This window comes from Pan troglodytes, chromosome 19, assembly GCF_028858775.2.
Source record: "Pan troglodytes isolate AG18354 chromosome 19, NHGRI_mPanTro3-v2.0_pri, whole genome shotgun sequence".
Lineage (NCBI taxonomy): Eukaryota > Metazoa > Chordata > Mammalia > Primates > Hominidae > Pan > Pan troglodytes.
This window is the reverse complement of record NC_072417.2, coordinates 36,442,869-36,456,867: the sequence shown is the minus strand read 5'-3', so window position 1 is coordinate 36,456,867 and position 13,999 is coordinate 36,442,869. Positions and strand designations below refer to the sequence as shown.

The window sequence follows — 13,999 nt, the reverse complement described above, 5'->3', positions numbered from 1 at the left end:
CTCTCTTTTTCATTTTTATTTGGACCTTTTTCCTTTTCTCCCTTTACCCCTGTTTTCAGTTTGGAGTTCATTCTCAGCAGTTTCTTCTCAGTGTGGGCTAGAACTGTGCTGTCCAGTCAGATCTAATAATTACATGTGTGGCTACTTAAAGCTAAATTTAAATAAACTTTATTTAATAATAACTTAAATAAACTTTAAACTTTTGATTTCTTGTCTATACCAGCTATGTTACAAGTGGTTAATAGCTACATGTGACGACTAGTGGCTGTTGTATTGGGCATTGCCCATGTAGAGCACTATCATTACCACAGCAAATCCTATTAGACAGTGATGCTTTTGAGTGTGCTCCATTCTCTTGAGACTTTTATCATAGGCCTTTTTCATTCATCTGCAAATTGCAATGAGCATAACTACCCTCTGTTTTGGCTAATATTCCTAAATTGGGCTGCTGTGCTTTTTATTAAGGATGCAGTACATTGGGAATCTCCTCTTGTCAGATCCATTAGACATTCTCCTTCCACCTGCTTTCTCTTGCATAGATGCTTATACCACACCAGTATTTTTGTTTTTTGTTTTCCAGACACAGGATCTCGCTCTGTTGCCCAGGCTGGAGTGCAGTGGCTAGATCACAGCAACTTTCTGGGCTCAAGCAGTCCTCCTGCCTCAGCCTCTTGAGTAGCTGGATTACAGGCACACACTACCAAGCCTAGATTTTTTTTTTTTTTTTAAAGTAAAGATGAGGTCTCACTCTGTTGCCCAGGCTGGTCTTGAACTCCTGGACTCAAGCAGTCCTCCTGCCTCAGCCTCTCAAAGTGCTGGGATTACAGGCATGAGCCATTGCGCATGTCCCCAACCAGTTTTGTAACTGTAAATGGTTTGTTTCTATTTGTTCACTTCTCTGGGTTTGGGAATGAGGGACCTTGTCCCTTCATTTTCATGTAGATATTCATCAGTTTGTGTTTTTACTGATGAAAGTTCTAGTTTCTTTGTTTTTTTTTTTTTTTTTTTTTTTTTGAGACAGAGTCTCTGTTGCCTAGGCTGGAGTGCAGTGGTGCGATCTCAGCTCACTGCAGCCTCCACCTGCTGTTCAAGCCATTCTCGTGCCTCAGCCTCCCTAGTAGCTGGGATTACAGGCATGTGCCACCACGCTCGGCTAACTTTTTGTATTTTTAGTAGAGACAGGGTTTCACCATGTTGGCCAGGCTGGTCTTGAACTTTTGACCTCAAGTGATCCACCTGCCTTGGTCTCCCAAAGTTCTGGGATTACAAATGTGAGCCACCGCACCTGGCCATTTCTCTGATTTTTATGGGATACTTAGGGAGATTCACCAGCTGCATTTTATGAAACCCTAGTTCAAGAAACATACTGGAAAAGGAGATATGGTCACAAAGAATAGGAGATGTTTCTAAGGGAAATAATAAATTAAAATGAAAGTTACAGTTACTTGTGCTCACTGAATCTAAAACCCAGCTGATTAAAAATTTGGCAAAATAAAATTAAAAAGGTTATCTGTGCTCGTAAACAAAAGTCCCATTTTTGGCCTTTCAGGTTTTTTTCCTCCATAATCTTTATAATTAACATTACGAAGTTCTGTAGTTTCTGTTCTGCCCCCTCCTTTACACTCTAAAAATGCTGCCCCACCCCGCCAATTTCATTTAGTATTTCCTTTTTTTTTTTTTTTTTTTTTTATTTGAGATGGAGTCTCGCCCGATCGCCAGGCTGGAGTGCAGTGGCGTAATCTCGGCTCACTGCAATCTCTGCCTCCTGGGTTCACGCCATTCTCCTGCCTCAGCCTCCCGAGTAGCTTGGATTACAGGCACGTGGCACTACACCCAGCTAATTTTTGTATTTTTAGTAGAGTCTGGGTTCACCATGTTGGCCAGGTTGGTCTCAATCTCCTGACCTCGTGGTCTGCCTGACTTGGCCTCCGAAAGTGCTGGGATGAGCCACCGTTCCCAGCCTATTTAGTATTTCTTTACTATCAAAATAATCGTCCATTATTAACTGATTTAGCAAACTTGGGCATGCCCCTCGGTCTCTTTCCACCTTTAGTTGTACTATGTTAAAAATGAGAAAGTTATATTCAGGTTTGTTTTTTTCACAGAGGAACATTGCTAGGTTTCTCTGTTAGCATTAGCAGGGTTTAATATTAACAGTAAGTATGTCCATGATGCTTTAAATACAGAATGCTATTTTTGAGCAGAGTAGAGATGAACTTCTAGACAGTGGAACTTAACTCATTCACAGAGAAATGTAAATGTGGTCTTCTCATAGAATATTTTTTCTCATGGGATTTATCTACTTGTGTTCTATTATCCCTTCAATTGTGTAGCTGAGGGTGCTTATCTTACTGAGTCAGTCTTACTGTTTTTTTCCCAGGTTTTATAGTTTGTTCTTGCTTCTGAACAATCAGCAGTTGTTTGCCATTATTGACAAGAAGTCTAGATAGATTTTCTTGATCTGTTTTTCTTTTAATGTTTGAGTTCAATGGATAAGGGAAACGGTTGTATGCATTTTATTGCAGACATTCTCTGAAATAATTTTTAGCCACAAGGAAATAGCTCTGTTTCTGTGAGTCATCATTTCTTCTTATATAGTGCTGGATAAAGAATTTAATTTTGTAGATAGAGATTTATGACTTCCAGAAAGAAAGCTGCAAAAATGGAAGTTTCCAAAGAATTTAAGATTTGCTATAATAAATGCTATCATATATTGGTGTTTGAGATGCAGATGTACATATCTGTGTATCATATATTGGAGTTTGATTGAAAATCGGAGTTTGAGATGCAAATATAGGTATCTGTGGTTGATGCAGTTTTCCTAAAACGTCATGATTTTCAATGGCAAGTAAGTTATTTATGGTCGTTTTTAAGGATAAGCTGTTAATGTATTTTTTTTTCTTTTTTTTTCAGCTTCCAATAAAAACAGGACAGCAGAACACACATACCAAAGTCAGTACTGAGCACAACAAGGAATGTCTAATCAATATTTCCAAATACAAGTTTTCTTTGGTTATAAGCGGCCTCACTACTATTTTAAAGAATGTTAACAATATGGTGAGTATTTGGGTTACTGTGTTTTGGGGAATTTGCTTTCTTTTCTTTTTGATTAAAAAGTTTAGAACAGCATATTTTGAAGTATGGAAAGTGATTTTCTGTGGACTTTGGATATAACCATTAATCTTATTTTGTTTACGAGCACAGATAACCTTTTAATTTTATTTTGTCAAATTTTTAATCATCTGGGTTTTAGATTCAGTGAGCACAAGTAACTGTAACTTTCATTTTAATTTATTATTTCCCTTAGAAACATCTCCTATCTTTTGTGACCATGTCTCCTTTTCCAGTATGTTTCTTGAATTAGGATTTCATAGAGCTTTTGTGGCCTACACGAATTGACCACAGTAATCCATTACACATATTTTTCTTTAGCATCTTGTTTGAATTTACTTATGGTTGTCCCAGCCCTAAGTAGATGATAAAATATGATCTCATAGTCCTAAAATGTGGATTGATTTTTTATGAAGATATGTGTTTTTTCTTCCTTCTGTAACCTGTGACAGATTCTGTAGTAGTTACCCTGTTGTTGAAACAGTTTTTCTCAAATACCAGTTTCATCAAATAATTCCACTGTTAAAAGCTCATAATTTCTTTCTTCTTCCCATTTTCTAAAATCGATTGACGTTTCCTAGACTTTAGAGTACTCCAGCTGTTCTCCCTCTGTACCTTTGAACATATAACATCTTTTGTCTCTCTCAAGTGATCCCTTCCTCTCTCTAAATTCCTATTTAACATCTCCATTCTAAGCTGTTTCAAACTAACATACTCAGTTCATGGCAACTGATCTGGATTTTTCTTGATTAACTCTGAACTCTCTGCTGGTGTTTAGCATTTATTTATTTATGAATGAATGAATGAATGAATGAATGACAGGGTCTCATTCTGTCACCCGGGCTGGAGTGCAGTGGCGCAATCTCGGCTTACTGTAACCTCCCCCTTCCCAGTTTAAGTGATTTTGCTGCCTCAGGCTCCCCAGTAGCTGGAATTACAGGCATGTGCCACCATGCTCGGCTAATTTTTTTGTATTTTTAGTAGAGACGAGGTTTCACTATTTTGGCCAGGCTGGTCTCAAACTCCTGACGTTAGGTGATCCGCCTGCCTCGGCCTCCCAAAGTGCTGAGATTACAGGTGTGAGCCACCGCGCCCAGCCTGCATTTATAATCCCAGTTTGTATTTGTTTGTATTGAGTTGTGAAACAACTTCTGGTTATAGATTGTGAAGATTGTTCCCCCTTCCTTTTTTTTGAGATGGTCCTTAGGTTTATTAGATAATATTCTAGTATGACATTGAAAAGACATGAAGTTACCTTTTTGCCTTATTCCCATATTTTAGATAATTTTTCTCTTGTTCTATTTTATTTTTAACTGGCATACAATAATTGTACATGTTTATGGGTACATATTGATGTTTCAATACATATAATACATAGTGATCCCACTAGGGTAATTAGCATATCCATCATCTCAATATTTATCATTTCTTTGTGTTGGGAATATTGAATATTCTCTTGTTATTTGAAACTATATAATGTTAACTGTAGGCCAGGCATGGTGGCTCACGCCTGTAATCCCAGCACTTTGGGAGGCCAAGACGGGCGGATCACGAGGTCAGGAGATCAAGACCATCCTGTCTAACATGGTGAAACCCCGTCTCTACTAAAAAAAAAAAACAAAAACTTAGCGGGGTGTGGCGGCATGTGCCTGTAGTCCCAGCTACTCAGGAGGCTGAGACAGGAGAATGGCGTGAACCCGGAAGGCGGAGCTTGTAGTGAGCCAGGATGCGCCACTGCACTCCAGCCTGGGTGACAGAGTGAGACTCCGCCTCAAAAAAAAAAGTTAACTATATAATGTTAACATAGTCATTCTACAGTAGTACAGAACACTAAGTCTTATTCTTCCTATAAAGCTATATTTCTGTATCCTTTAACAAATCTCTACCCACCCCGATTCTCCCTACCCGACCCTTCTTCCCTCTAGTGTCCTCTCTTCTACTTTTTACTCTTTTTAGCTTCCACATATGAGTGAGAGCATGTGGTGTTTAACTTTTTGTTCGCATCATCCTTGGTGTGTTTCCTTTTAAGAAAGTTGCTTACACAATACCCTAAACTTACAAAACTAATAAACTGGAGGTGTAGAAAATCATTTACCTTCTTTATGGAAAAAATTAGTATTTTCTCCCCAAAAGCAGGACCATTTATAAATAGGTAAAGAGATTTACGGAAAGACATTTAACATTTTTTGTAGCTCCTCTGTTGCAGTGTGTGGGGCACAGTTTAGTATTTGCACATATGAATATGTGGCTGTGTTCCCAGTTAGATTGAAATATTTTAATATTTGGGACCCTCTTTTCAAAACAAAACAGCATTGTTATATTGGCATTCATTTAGTGCTTATTAAATAAGTTTTCAAAACCATAGTCTCTTGTTAATAAATACATATGTAGTGTTCATTTTGAGGATAGTGAGTACTTAAAATTCACTGTGGTGCTATAGCATGTTTTTGCTATAAAAATTAAGACTTTGATCATTTCGTGGCATAAAAGTATAGTTAAATCCCCAATTCAAGATTCTGGTACAGGTCTATATGTGTGTCTAAATCCTACATATTTTTAAAGCATGAAGCAAAACAGCATCTTTTACTGTTACAAGGTTAATGGCAGACTCTAATAAATGCCATTTCTGTTTGCCTTAGACTTTAGTTTTTATGAGGATTAGGATAAAATCAGAAATAATATATTTAAGTATAGTATAATCTGGGAGGTAAAATAGAAGACTATTGTTGATCTTTTAGTCTTTCACTTTTCAGATGTGTGTTGATTGGTAGCAGAAAGTGAAACTAACTTTTATGTTCTGAATATCTTTTCTGTTAGAGAATATTTGGAGAAGCTGCTGAAAAAAATTTATATCTCTCTCAGTTGATTATATTGGATACACTGGAAAAATGTCTTGCTGGGGTAAGTAAATTGATCTTAAGTAGGCAGTCTTTGTGAATTTAATCTTGAGAATGATCTTATGTCCCAAAGTACAGATGTGGACCAAGAGGACAGTCCTGTGGACTTTTGTCTGAGACATATAAATATGAGTTTTGTTAATATAGCTGACCTGGTGACAGACAATTTTTCATGAGAAAATTTTCTCATCTTTTGTAAATTAAACAGATATTAAGTTTACTTATAAAATGTTATGTTTCAGCCATGTATCTGTCTCTCAGGTTTTTAGGAAAATATTTTATGAAGAGATCACTATTTGATTTAATGGATCTCTGAGAGAGTTGTGGGAGAATGTGATTCAGAAGTCCAAGAGTAATCTTGTATTTCCTCCTATATGAATATGATTTTAATATTCTACTTTTGAAATTTATGTAAATGAGAACTTAAAAATTAAACCTATTAAGGATAGATGTTACCTTGAGAACACTTGTTTTATGTAGACACACACATATGCGATAGGTATGTGGAGGAGGAGAGTACCAAACAATTATTTCTCTGGTTTCCTGTAAGTTGTTACCACAGTGTATTTCAACCACGACTTAATTTGAACTTTTTCAAGAGTATTTCTATTGTGTAAAGAAAGTATTTCTATACATCATTATCCTTAATTCTTCCTGGAACATGGTAAGAGTTTATATAAATATATAAATTAAATACCTCTGTTTTAATGATCTGCCTAATCCATGTGTATTGAAATTAACTCATTTCTTATGTTCTCTCTTCCTTTGGCTCAGAATTCAGAATTTTGTTTTTATTCAGAATTGCTTCCCTCTTTACATATGTTGCACTTCTCTATAGTGAAACTAGTTGAAAGAGACCTTAATATATGAGGACTGATAGTGTGGTTGAGAAGTGTTGGTGGAAGCATTGGGATAGGGCATTGAAAAAAAAATTATATTGACACAACTGTGTATCCCTAGGGAAGGCTGTAAGCGAAAAAATATAAGCATAATATGTATATATATTTTTCTTTTGAGACAGAGTCTCACTCTGCGGCACAGGCTGAAGTGCAGTGGCACCCTCTCGGCTCATTGCAACCTCCACTTCCCGGGTTCAAGCTATTCTCATGCCTCAGCCTCCCAAGTAGCTGGGATTACAGGCATGTACCACCATGCTCAGCTATTTTTTTTGTATTTTCATAAGCCATGGGGGTTCACTATGTTGGTCAGGCTAGTTTTGAACTCCTATCCTCAAGTGATCCGCCCATTTTAGCCTCCCAAACTCCTGGGATTACAGATGTGAACCACTGTGCCTGCCCTAAGCATAATATTTTAAATTTTCTTATTGACCGTTGACCATATTCCAAAATTGTGGAGACAGTGTTTATAAGTTTTCTACTTAAAATCGAAGGTGAGCTAGTTGTTTTAGCATGGTATTTTCTGTTAACTTGTGATATGCTATTGTTCATGTGTAAAATGGAGTGAAAGAGCAAAAGAGCTGTCACATAGGATGATGGAACTGGGAAGATGGGCAAATTTTAAACTTTTCTTGAATCAGTTTTTTTCCAGTGGTCTTATTACTTTGACTGCAAATTACCAGTATATCAGCCACACCCATGACTGAATGGTGGGGCGTGGGGTCATTTATTGCCTTGTTCAGTTTCACAGCTTTTCTCCATTAACATTTGTAATTGAGAGGTAATAATGAATGTATTTTGGAGAATGATTACCGATATTATTGGCCTCTGTTTGATTTAATACTCTTTGAAGATAGCCTAATTGAAATGCTAATAAGTGGGCCTAGTATAACTTATGTTATGCATAAAATGTATATTATCTTGCCGTGCTCTACTGTTGAAAAATGTGTATGCTTTTTCATTAAATTTACTATTTAAAAAGTAATGCTATTTATATTATTGAACAATTGTTTTATTTCCTTCAGTGATTTTACAGATGTTTCTTGATTCTTACTTTTAAATCAAAGTAAATTGAGGCAGTTTAAGAAGAACGGAGCTCACAAGTACACGTTTGTCATATACATAGTTGGAATATTTAAGTGAAAGAAAAATACTTACCAATATGTTATGAGTGCAATTTTGTAGAATTTGAGGAATCTTAAGTATTTTTGTTCCTGTGAATATGACTATTATTTAAAAGATTTAATACTTCTCAGATTTTTATTTGTTAGAGTTAACATCTGTATTGTTTGGTTAGCCTATAAACAAGAAATAGGCATTGTAATGTGAATTCACAGGTTTTTGTGAAGTCTGTTTATGTATTGTCCCTATGTTTCAGTGTATTTGCATCTGAGAGTGCTTGGATTGCAGTTACAGAATTGAGCGTAGCATACAATTGTACACATTTTTGTTCTTTGCCATCTTGCTCAGTGTTATTAAAATTCTTATCCGCATGTAATTATCAAGACTGTTAGGTGAAATAGTAATGTGGAGCAGCATACCTACAGGATAGCTTATCCATTGATTGTGTGTTAATTGTAAAGTATATATTTACAAAGTAGAGATTTCACTGTTAACACCAAAGTTATCAAACTTGGTGTCAATAACAGGACCACCTGGCCTTATGTTCTCATGGTGTGATGTAATATAACCTATAGTGAATCCCCTAAACTGTTTAACCTCAATCTAATCAGACCATTAGGTTTAAATTTTAGCTTACAGAAAATATACAGGCCGGGCGCCATGGCTCACGCCTGGAATCCCAGCACTTTGGGAGATCGAGACAGGCGGAGAGCTTGAGGTCAGGAATCCAAGACCAGCCTGGCCAACATGGCAAAACCCCATATCTGCTAAAAATACAAAAATTAGCCAGATGTGGTGGCACATGTCTGTAGTCCCAGCTACTTGGGAGGCTGAGGCAGGAGAACCACTTGAAACCAGGAGGCAGAGGTTGGAGTGAGCCAAGATTGCGCCACTGCACTCCAGCCTGGGCCACAGAGCGAGACTCCGTCTCAAAAAAAAAAAAAAAAAAAAAAAAAGAACGAAAATATACAATACAGTAACTGGAAGAGCAAATCAACCTATGTCACTGGAAAATAATTAAATCAAGGATATGGAATATTCTGTAAGGCAGCTGGCCCACTTAAAGTCATGGGAAATAAGAGTGGTGAATATGGGCCAGGCGTAGTGGCTCACGCCTGTAATCCCAGCACTTTGGGAGGCCGAGGAGGGCGGATCACTTGAGGTCAGGAGTTCGAGACCAGCCTAGCCAACATGGCAAAACCCCGTCTCTACTAAAAATACAAAAATTAGCTGGGCATGGTGGCGGGCGCCTGTAATCCCAGCTATTAGGGAGGCTGAGGCAGGAGAATTGCTTTAACCCTGGAGGTGGAAGTTGCAGTGAGCTGAGATTGCGCCTTGCATAGAATAGTGAAACTAAGGAAACATCATGTTGTAATCGGTGAACTTTTTTGGATCCTTATTGAATAAAAATGCCTATGAAAGACATTTTGGGGGCAGTGGTGAAATTTGAATTCAGACTTGGTATTAGATGATACAAGGGAATTGTTTATTTTTCCTTGGTGTGTTAATTGTATTGGAGTTACATTAGAGAAAATTCTTTTAAGAGATGCCAAGGCACATGGGGTGAAGTATTCTATTTATAATTTACTTTGAAAAGATTTCAACCAAAATAAAATTACTTTGAGTAGGTAGTGTCTGTTTTGGTCAGTCTGCACAAAAGCAAGTGTGATGGCTCACCCAGGAATTTACTTAAATGTCAAGACAGATGACACAATGCACTCATCAATCAATATGAATTAAGTCGATTCTGTAATTGTAGAACTCACAGCAAACTGGGGATTCCCAGGGAAGGGCTCGTTTGGTGAACAAGAGAGCAAGCAGGAATGGGAGGACTGGTAAGGATGGCAGGGGGATTGAACTTTAATTGTGATTATGGGGTCAGAGATGGAACCATCCTCTTTATTAAACTATCTATAGACAGATGTAGCAAATATGATGAAACGTTAACAGTTGTTAAATCTAGGTGGTGTGTATGTAAGGTGTTCATTATTTTTGTTCTGTGTGTGTGTTTGAAAATTTTCATAATAGAAAATGTTTACAGGTAAAATTAAAGTTTAGAATAATGTGATTATTTCTATTTTAGCAACCAAAGGACACAATGAGATTAGATGAAACGATGCTGGTCAAACAGTTGCTGCCAGAAATCTGCCATTTTCTTCACACCTGTCGTGAAGGAAACCAGCATGCAGCTGAACTTCGGAATTCTGCCTCTGGGGTTTTATTTTCTCTCAGCTGCAACAACTTCAATGCAGTCTTTAGTCGCATTTCTACCAGGTTAGTGTGTAAATCCACATGGGACTACTGAAGTAATATGAATATTAGAAGTTTTGTTTTTTGTCTACATAAAAATAAAAAGTTAATGGAAATGAGGTTTTTTTGTTTTTGAGACAAGTTCTGTTGCCTCTCACAGCAGCTTTGACCTCCCAGGCTTAGGTGATCCTCCTACCTCAGCCTCCAGAGAAATGAGTTTGTCTGGGCTTTCGTAGAAATTTTATGCATTAATATCTTTGACATTTTAATTGCGTAATATTGTGATATTGATATGTGCAATTAAATAAGAGCACTGTTATGAATGTGAAAGTCTAAATTTCAGATAAAAATATCTGCCGTGAGCAGGCTTTAAAAAACAATACTAGGTATGAACTTTTGGTTTGGCTTTTTAAACATATTATCCCTTTAAATGAAACTACCCAATTAGATGGAATAATTAATGAGAGTAGTCAGAATTCAAATACTTTCACAACTCTACCCTTTATCACAAGATTTTAGGTTACCAAAAAACAAAACAAAAACAAAAACAAAAAAACCTAAGTGATGTGAAAACACAAGGAGGTGAATAATTGCAAAGTAGAATTCTCCAGAAAGTGGACTGCATTTTAAATGTATGTAAAATACTGCCATTTATTGAGTATTTATAGCATTTCCTTTGCTGTCTCATCCTCACAGTAACCTTGATGATACTTCCCTCATTTTACAGGTGAGCAAACTAATACTCAAAAAAGTTCAGGTGATGTGCCAAATAATGGAGGACCCAAAATTTCTAAGTCAGGCTGGCTTCAGAATTTATATTAGTTTCACTATCCCAGATTAGCCACATTTTGATGAAATCTGTTTTATAAAATATACTTCTGTTTTTAAAGATGTATCAAAAATATAATTTAAGCTTTTATTGATGACTCAAAATCATCCTGAGCATTAGTTGTGATATGCTACCTACAGGTGGAGAAATTAGTATAGGTAGTGCTCTATGGGATAGAATTATAAGTGACAGTAGCAAGTAGCTGCAAATTGTTGTTATGCACATGATTTGCCTTTCTAAGGCAAGTAAAGTCAGATGGGTTATTAACTTAATTAGAAACTATAGCACAAATTATTTAGTGATTGGTGAATCAAAGACTAATATCGAATAGAGAAAAACAATCCTCTTTGTTGGTGCCTGCATCTTTGGCTCGTCAGTGTTGTACGAACAGTGGACTTTGATTATTCAGATTTACTGATTCCTTTGTTGTTTTCCAGCAGGTGTGAAAGACAACATACATCACCATTTGAGAATTTGTGTTACGGTTTTTTGGGGGAATTGATTAACTTCAGAGTCCTGCAATCTTTTTAATCAACAATGACATTTCTATAATTAAGATCCTAGGCAGCAATATTTTTCAACCTCAATGCAATTCTTGATCCAAAGAAAATTAAAGTTTTATTTAATGGTATATTATTGATAATCTTGGGTAATATTTATATGATAGAAAAATGTTTTCATGAAATCTTTTGAGCAGTAACGTTTTATATTCTGAGTAATAATACAGTGGTTGAGTCAGCAAGGTAACAAACACCTAGAGAGTAGGAGGGTGGAAAATTGTATTTAATAAAAAACGCAAACCCTTTTCATTTAGGTGACTGCTAGGCCGGCCTTACTATTTGAAACACCTGTTAAATTAAAGGTAGAAAGTGGTACAAAAAAACCCAAATGTCTTGTAGTCTATCAATGCATGAACTGCCTTATAGAACACAACAAATGTGCCACCTTGGAAAATTCTAGAAAATTTCTAGTCACCAAAGGTTTTACTTTGTGGGATTTTGCAGCATTAGCACATGTAAAAATAAGCAACTTTTGTTTATTTCCTGAATCTAGTTCACTGTTGCCAGAATAGAAACCAAGTGTCTAAAATTTTATTAGCTTTCAGAGGACAGACCACTCAGAAATGGCATCTGTGAAATAACATTGTTTCAGACAACTGCATTTTCAGTTTCATTTAGCTTGTGTCAGAAATAGGAGCTGATCTTATTGAAGGATCACTCACCTAAAAGACCATTATGATGGTTTAGTTTAGGTGGGAACATCTTATGCTGTCATCGTCATAGTATTAGGTGACTTAAAATATGTGTGTGGCTTGAATGGTAGTTCTTTCTAAAGATTGATCTTATGTTTTATATATAATAGATGAATCAGTATCATGAAGATGTTTCGTGTTTGTCCATTCTCCCCGTCAATGTTTCTCCTTTAAGATTAAGATTTGGTTTTTATATTTCTGACTTTTACTTTTCTTTAGGGGAAGATAGGCTATAGATTTATTTATTTTATGTTTTTGAGACACAGTCTCTCTCTGTCACCTAGTCTGGAGTGCAGTGATGTGAACATGTCTCACTGCAACCTCGACCTCCTGGGCTCAAGAGATCCTCCCACCTCAGCCTCTTGAGTAGCTGGGACTACAGGCACGTGCCACCATGCCCGGCAAGTTTCTTTAATTTTTTTGTAGAGATGGGGTCTTGCCATGTTGCCCAGGCTTGTCTTGAACCCCTGGGCTCAAGGGATCCTCCTGCCTTGGCCTCCCAAAGTGTTGGGATTACAGGATGTGAGCTACCATGCCTGGCTGGCTATAAATCTTAAGATAGCTTTATTTTTCTCTGGGAGTATACCATTTTCTGTGGCTTATAGTATTTATGTAGCGGAGTAACTGCTTTCTCCACAGAATTACTCCACAAATGCAGTTGATCTAGTTGTTTTGTAGTGAGAAGGTGCTTCAGAATATCTAATTTGATATACCACCAGAAGCAGAAAACTCAATGACTTTAAAAGTCATTTGGTTCTTTACAGTTTACTATTTGGTTCTATACAAATCTGTTCGTTATGGTTTCTTACTCTTTTTTTAAAAATAGTTTTCAGTTTTTTTATATGTCTCTGATCATTAAAAACGTATTTTACATTCTCTTTAGTATTGTTTAATATTGATTTGTTTGTGCTGATTCATTCATAGTGAATTGTTTCATCTCAGTTTTGGAATCCTTGATTGCAAAGTTATCTTTAGTGTGGCCTGTATTTTCTTTGAGAATCCTTATAGCCTTGGGCTGAGGGAGTGTTCTAGTGATGGTTTTGCATTTGCATTTGCCAGGTGCCCAGTTCTGGAGCTATTTTTTTCTTAATTTCTCAGTCCCAGCCTGTATGGGCAGTATAAATCTGAACCCTAAACTCTTAGAAGGTAAACAGCTCTAGGTGACTTTTTTCACTTTATCCAAAGTTTAGGCAGAGCGGTTAAGCTTCTTTGTGCTGGTAGGTTTTTTTCTTTTTTTCTTTTTGTGGGGAGTGGGGGTGGCAGGGGGAGTGCATTGTTCTTTCTAGTTCATGTTTTATGCAGGGCCCAAGTTAGAATCCTGAATTATTAGGGTACAAGGCTTTTATATCCAGTCTCCATGTGGATGTTAAGCCCCAAGCTCCTAGGTTAAGGAGATCAAAAACCTCACTCATCTTTCCTTTGTTGCAGGGCTGGGTCATGTACTTGTGCACTTAACTCTCTGGTTTTCAGTTTTCTTCTTCTTTTCTGGACCTATACATTTAAAATATCTTTCAGTATGCCTAGTCTTTCTAGCTGTTTTAGTGATAGGTTTTCTACTGTTCATTTCTTTTGCTCAGACTACCCTTTATTTGATTTCTCTGCTTCGGAAATGATGTTTAACCTTCACAAAATACTTTTTCTC

General features: G+C 36.7%; 1 protein-coding gene across 7 annotated transcripts in view; it reads left to right on the top strand.

Annotated features, from left to right (window-relative positions):
- Positions 1 to 13,999, top strand: part of NF1 (neurofibromin 1) — a 283,489-nt gene that overhangs the window by 58,086 nt on the left and 211,404 nt on the right. For all 7 annotated transcript variants that reach the window (XM_009432439.5, XM_511395.8, XM_001174734.7 and 4 more), the window contains 3 exons: positions 2,914 to 3,057; positions 5,929 to 6,012; positions 10,110 to 10,300. In XM_009432439.5, the coding sequence (XP_009430714.2) occupies positions 2,914 to 3,057; positions 5,929 to 6,012; positions 10,110 to 10,300 (419 nt within the window). The remainder of the gene's footprint in view (positions 1 to 2,913; positions 3,058 to 5,928; positions 6,013 to 10,109; positions 10,301 to 13,999) is intronic.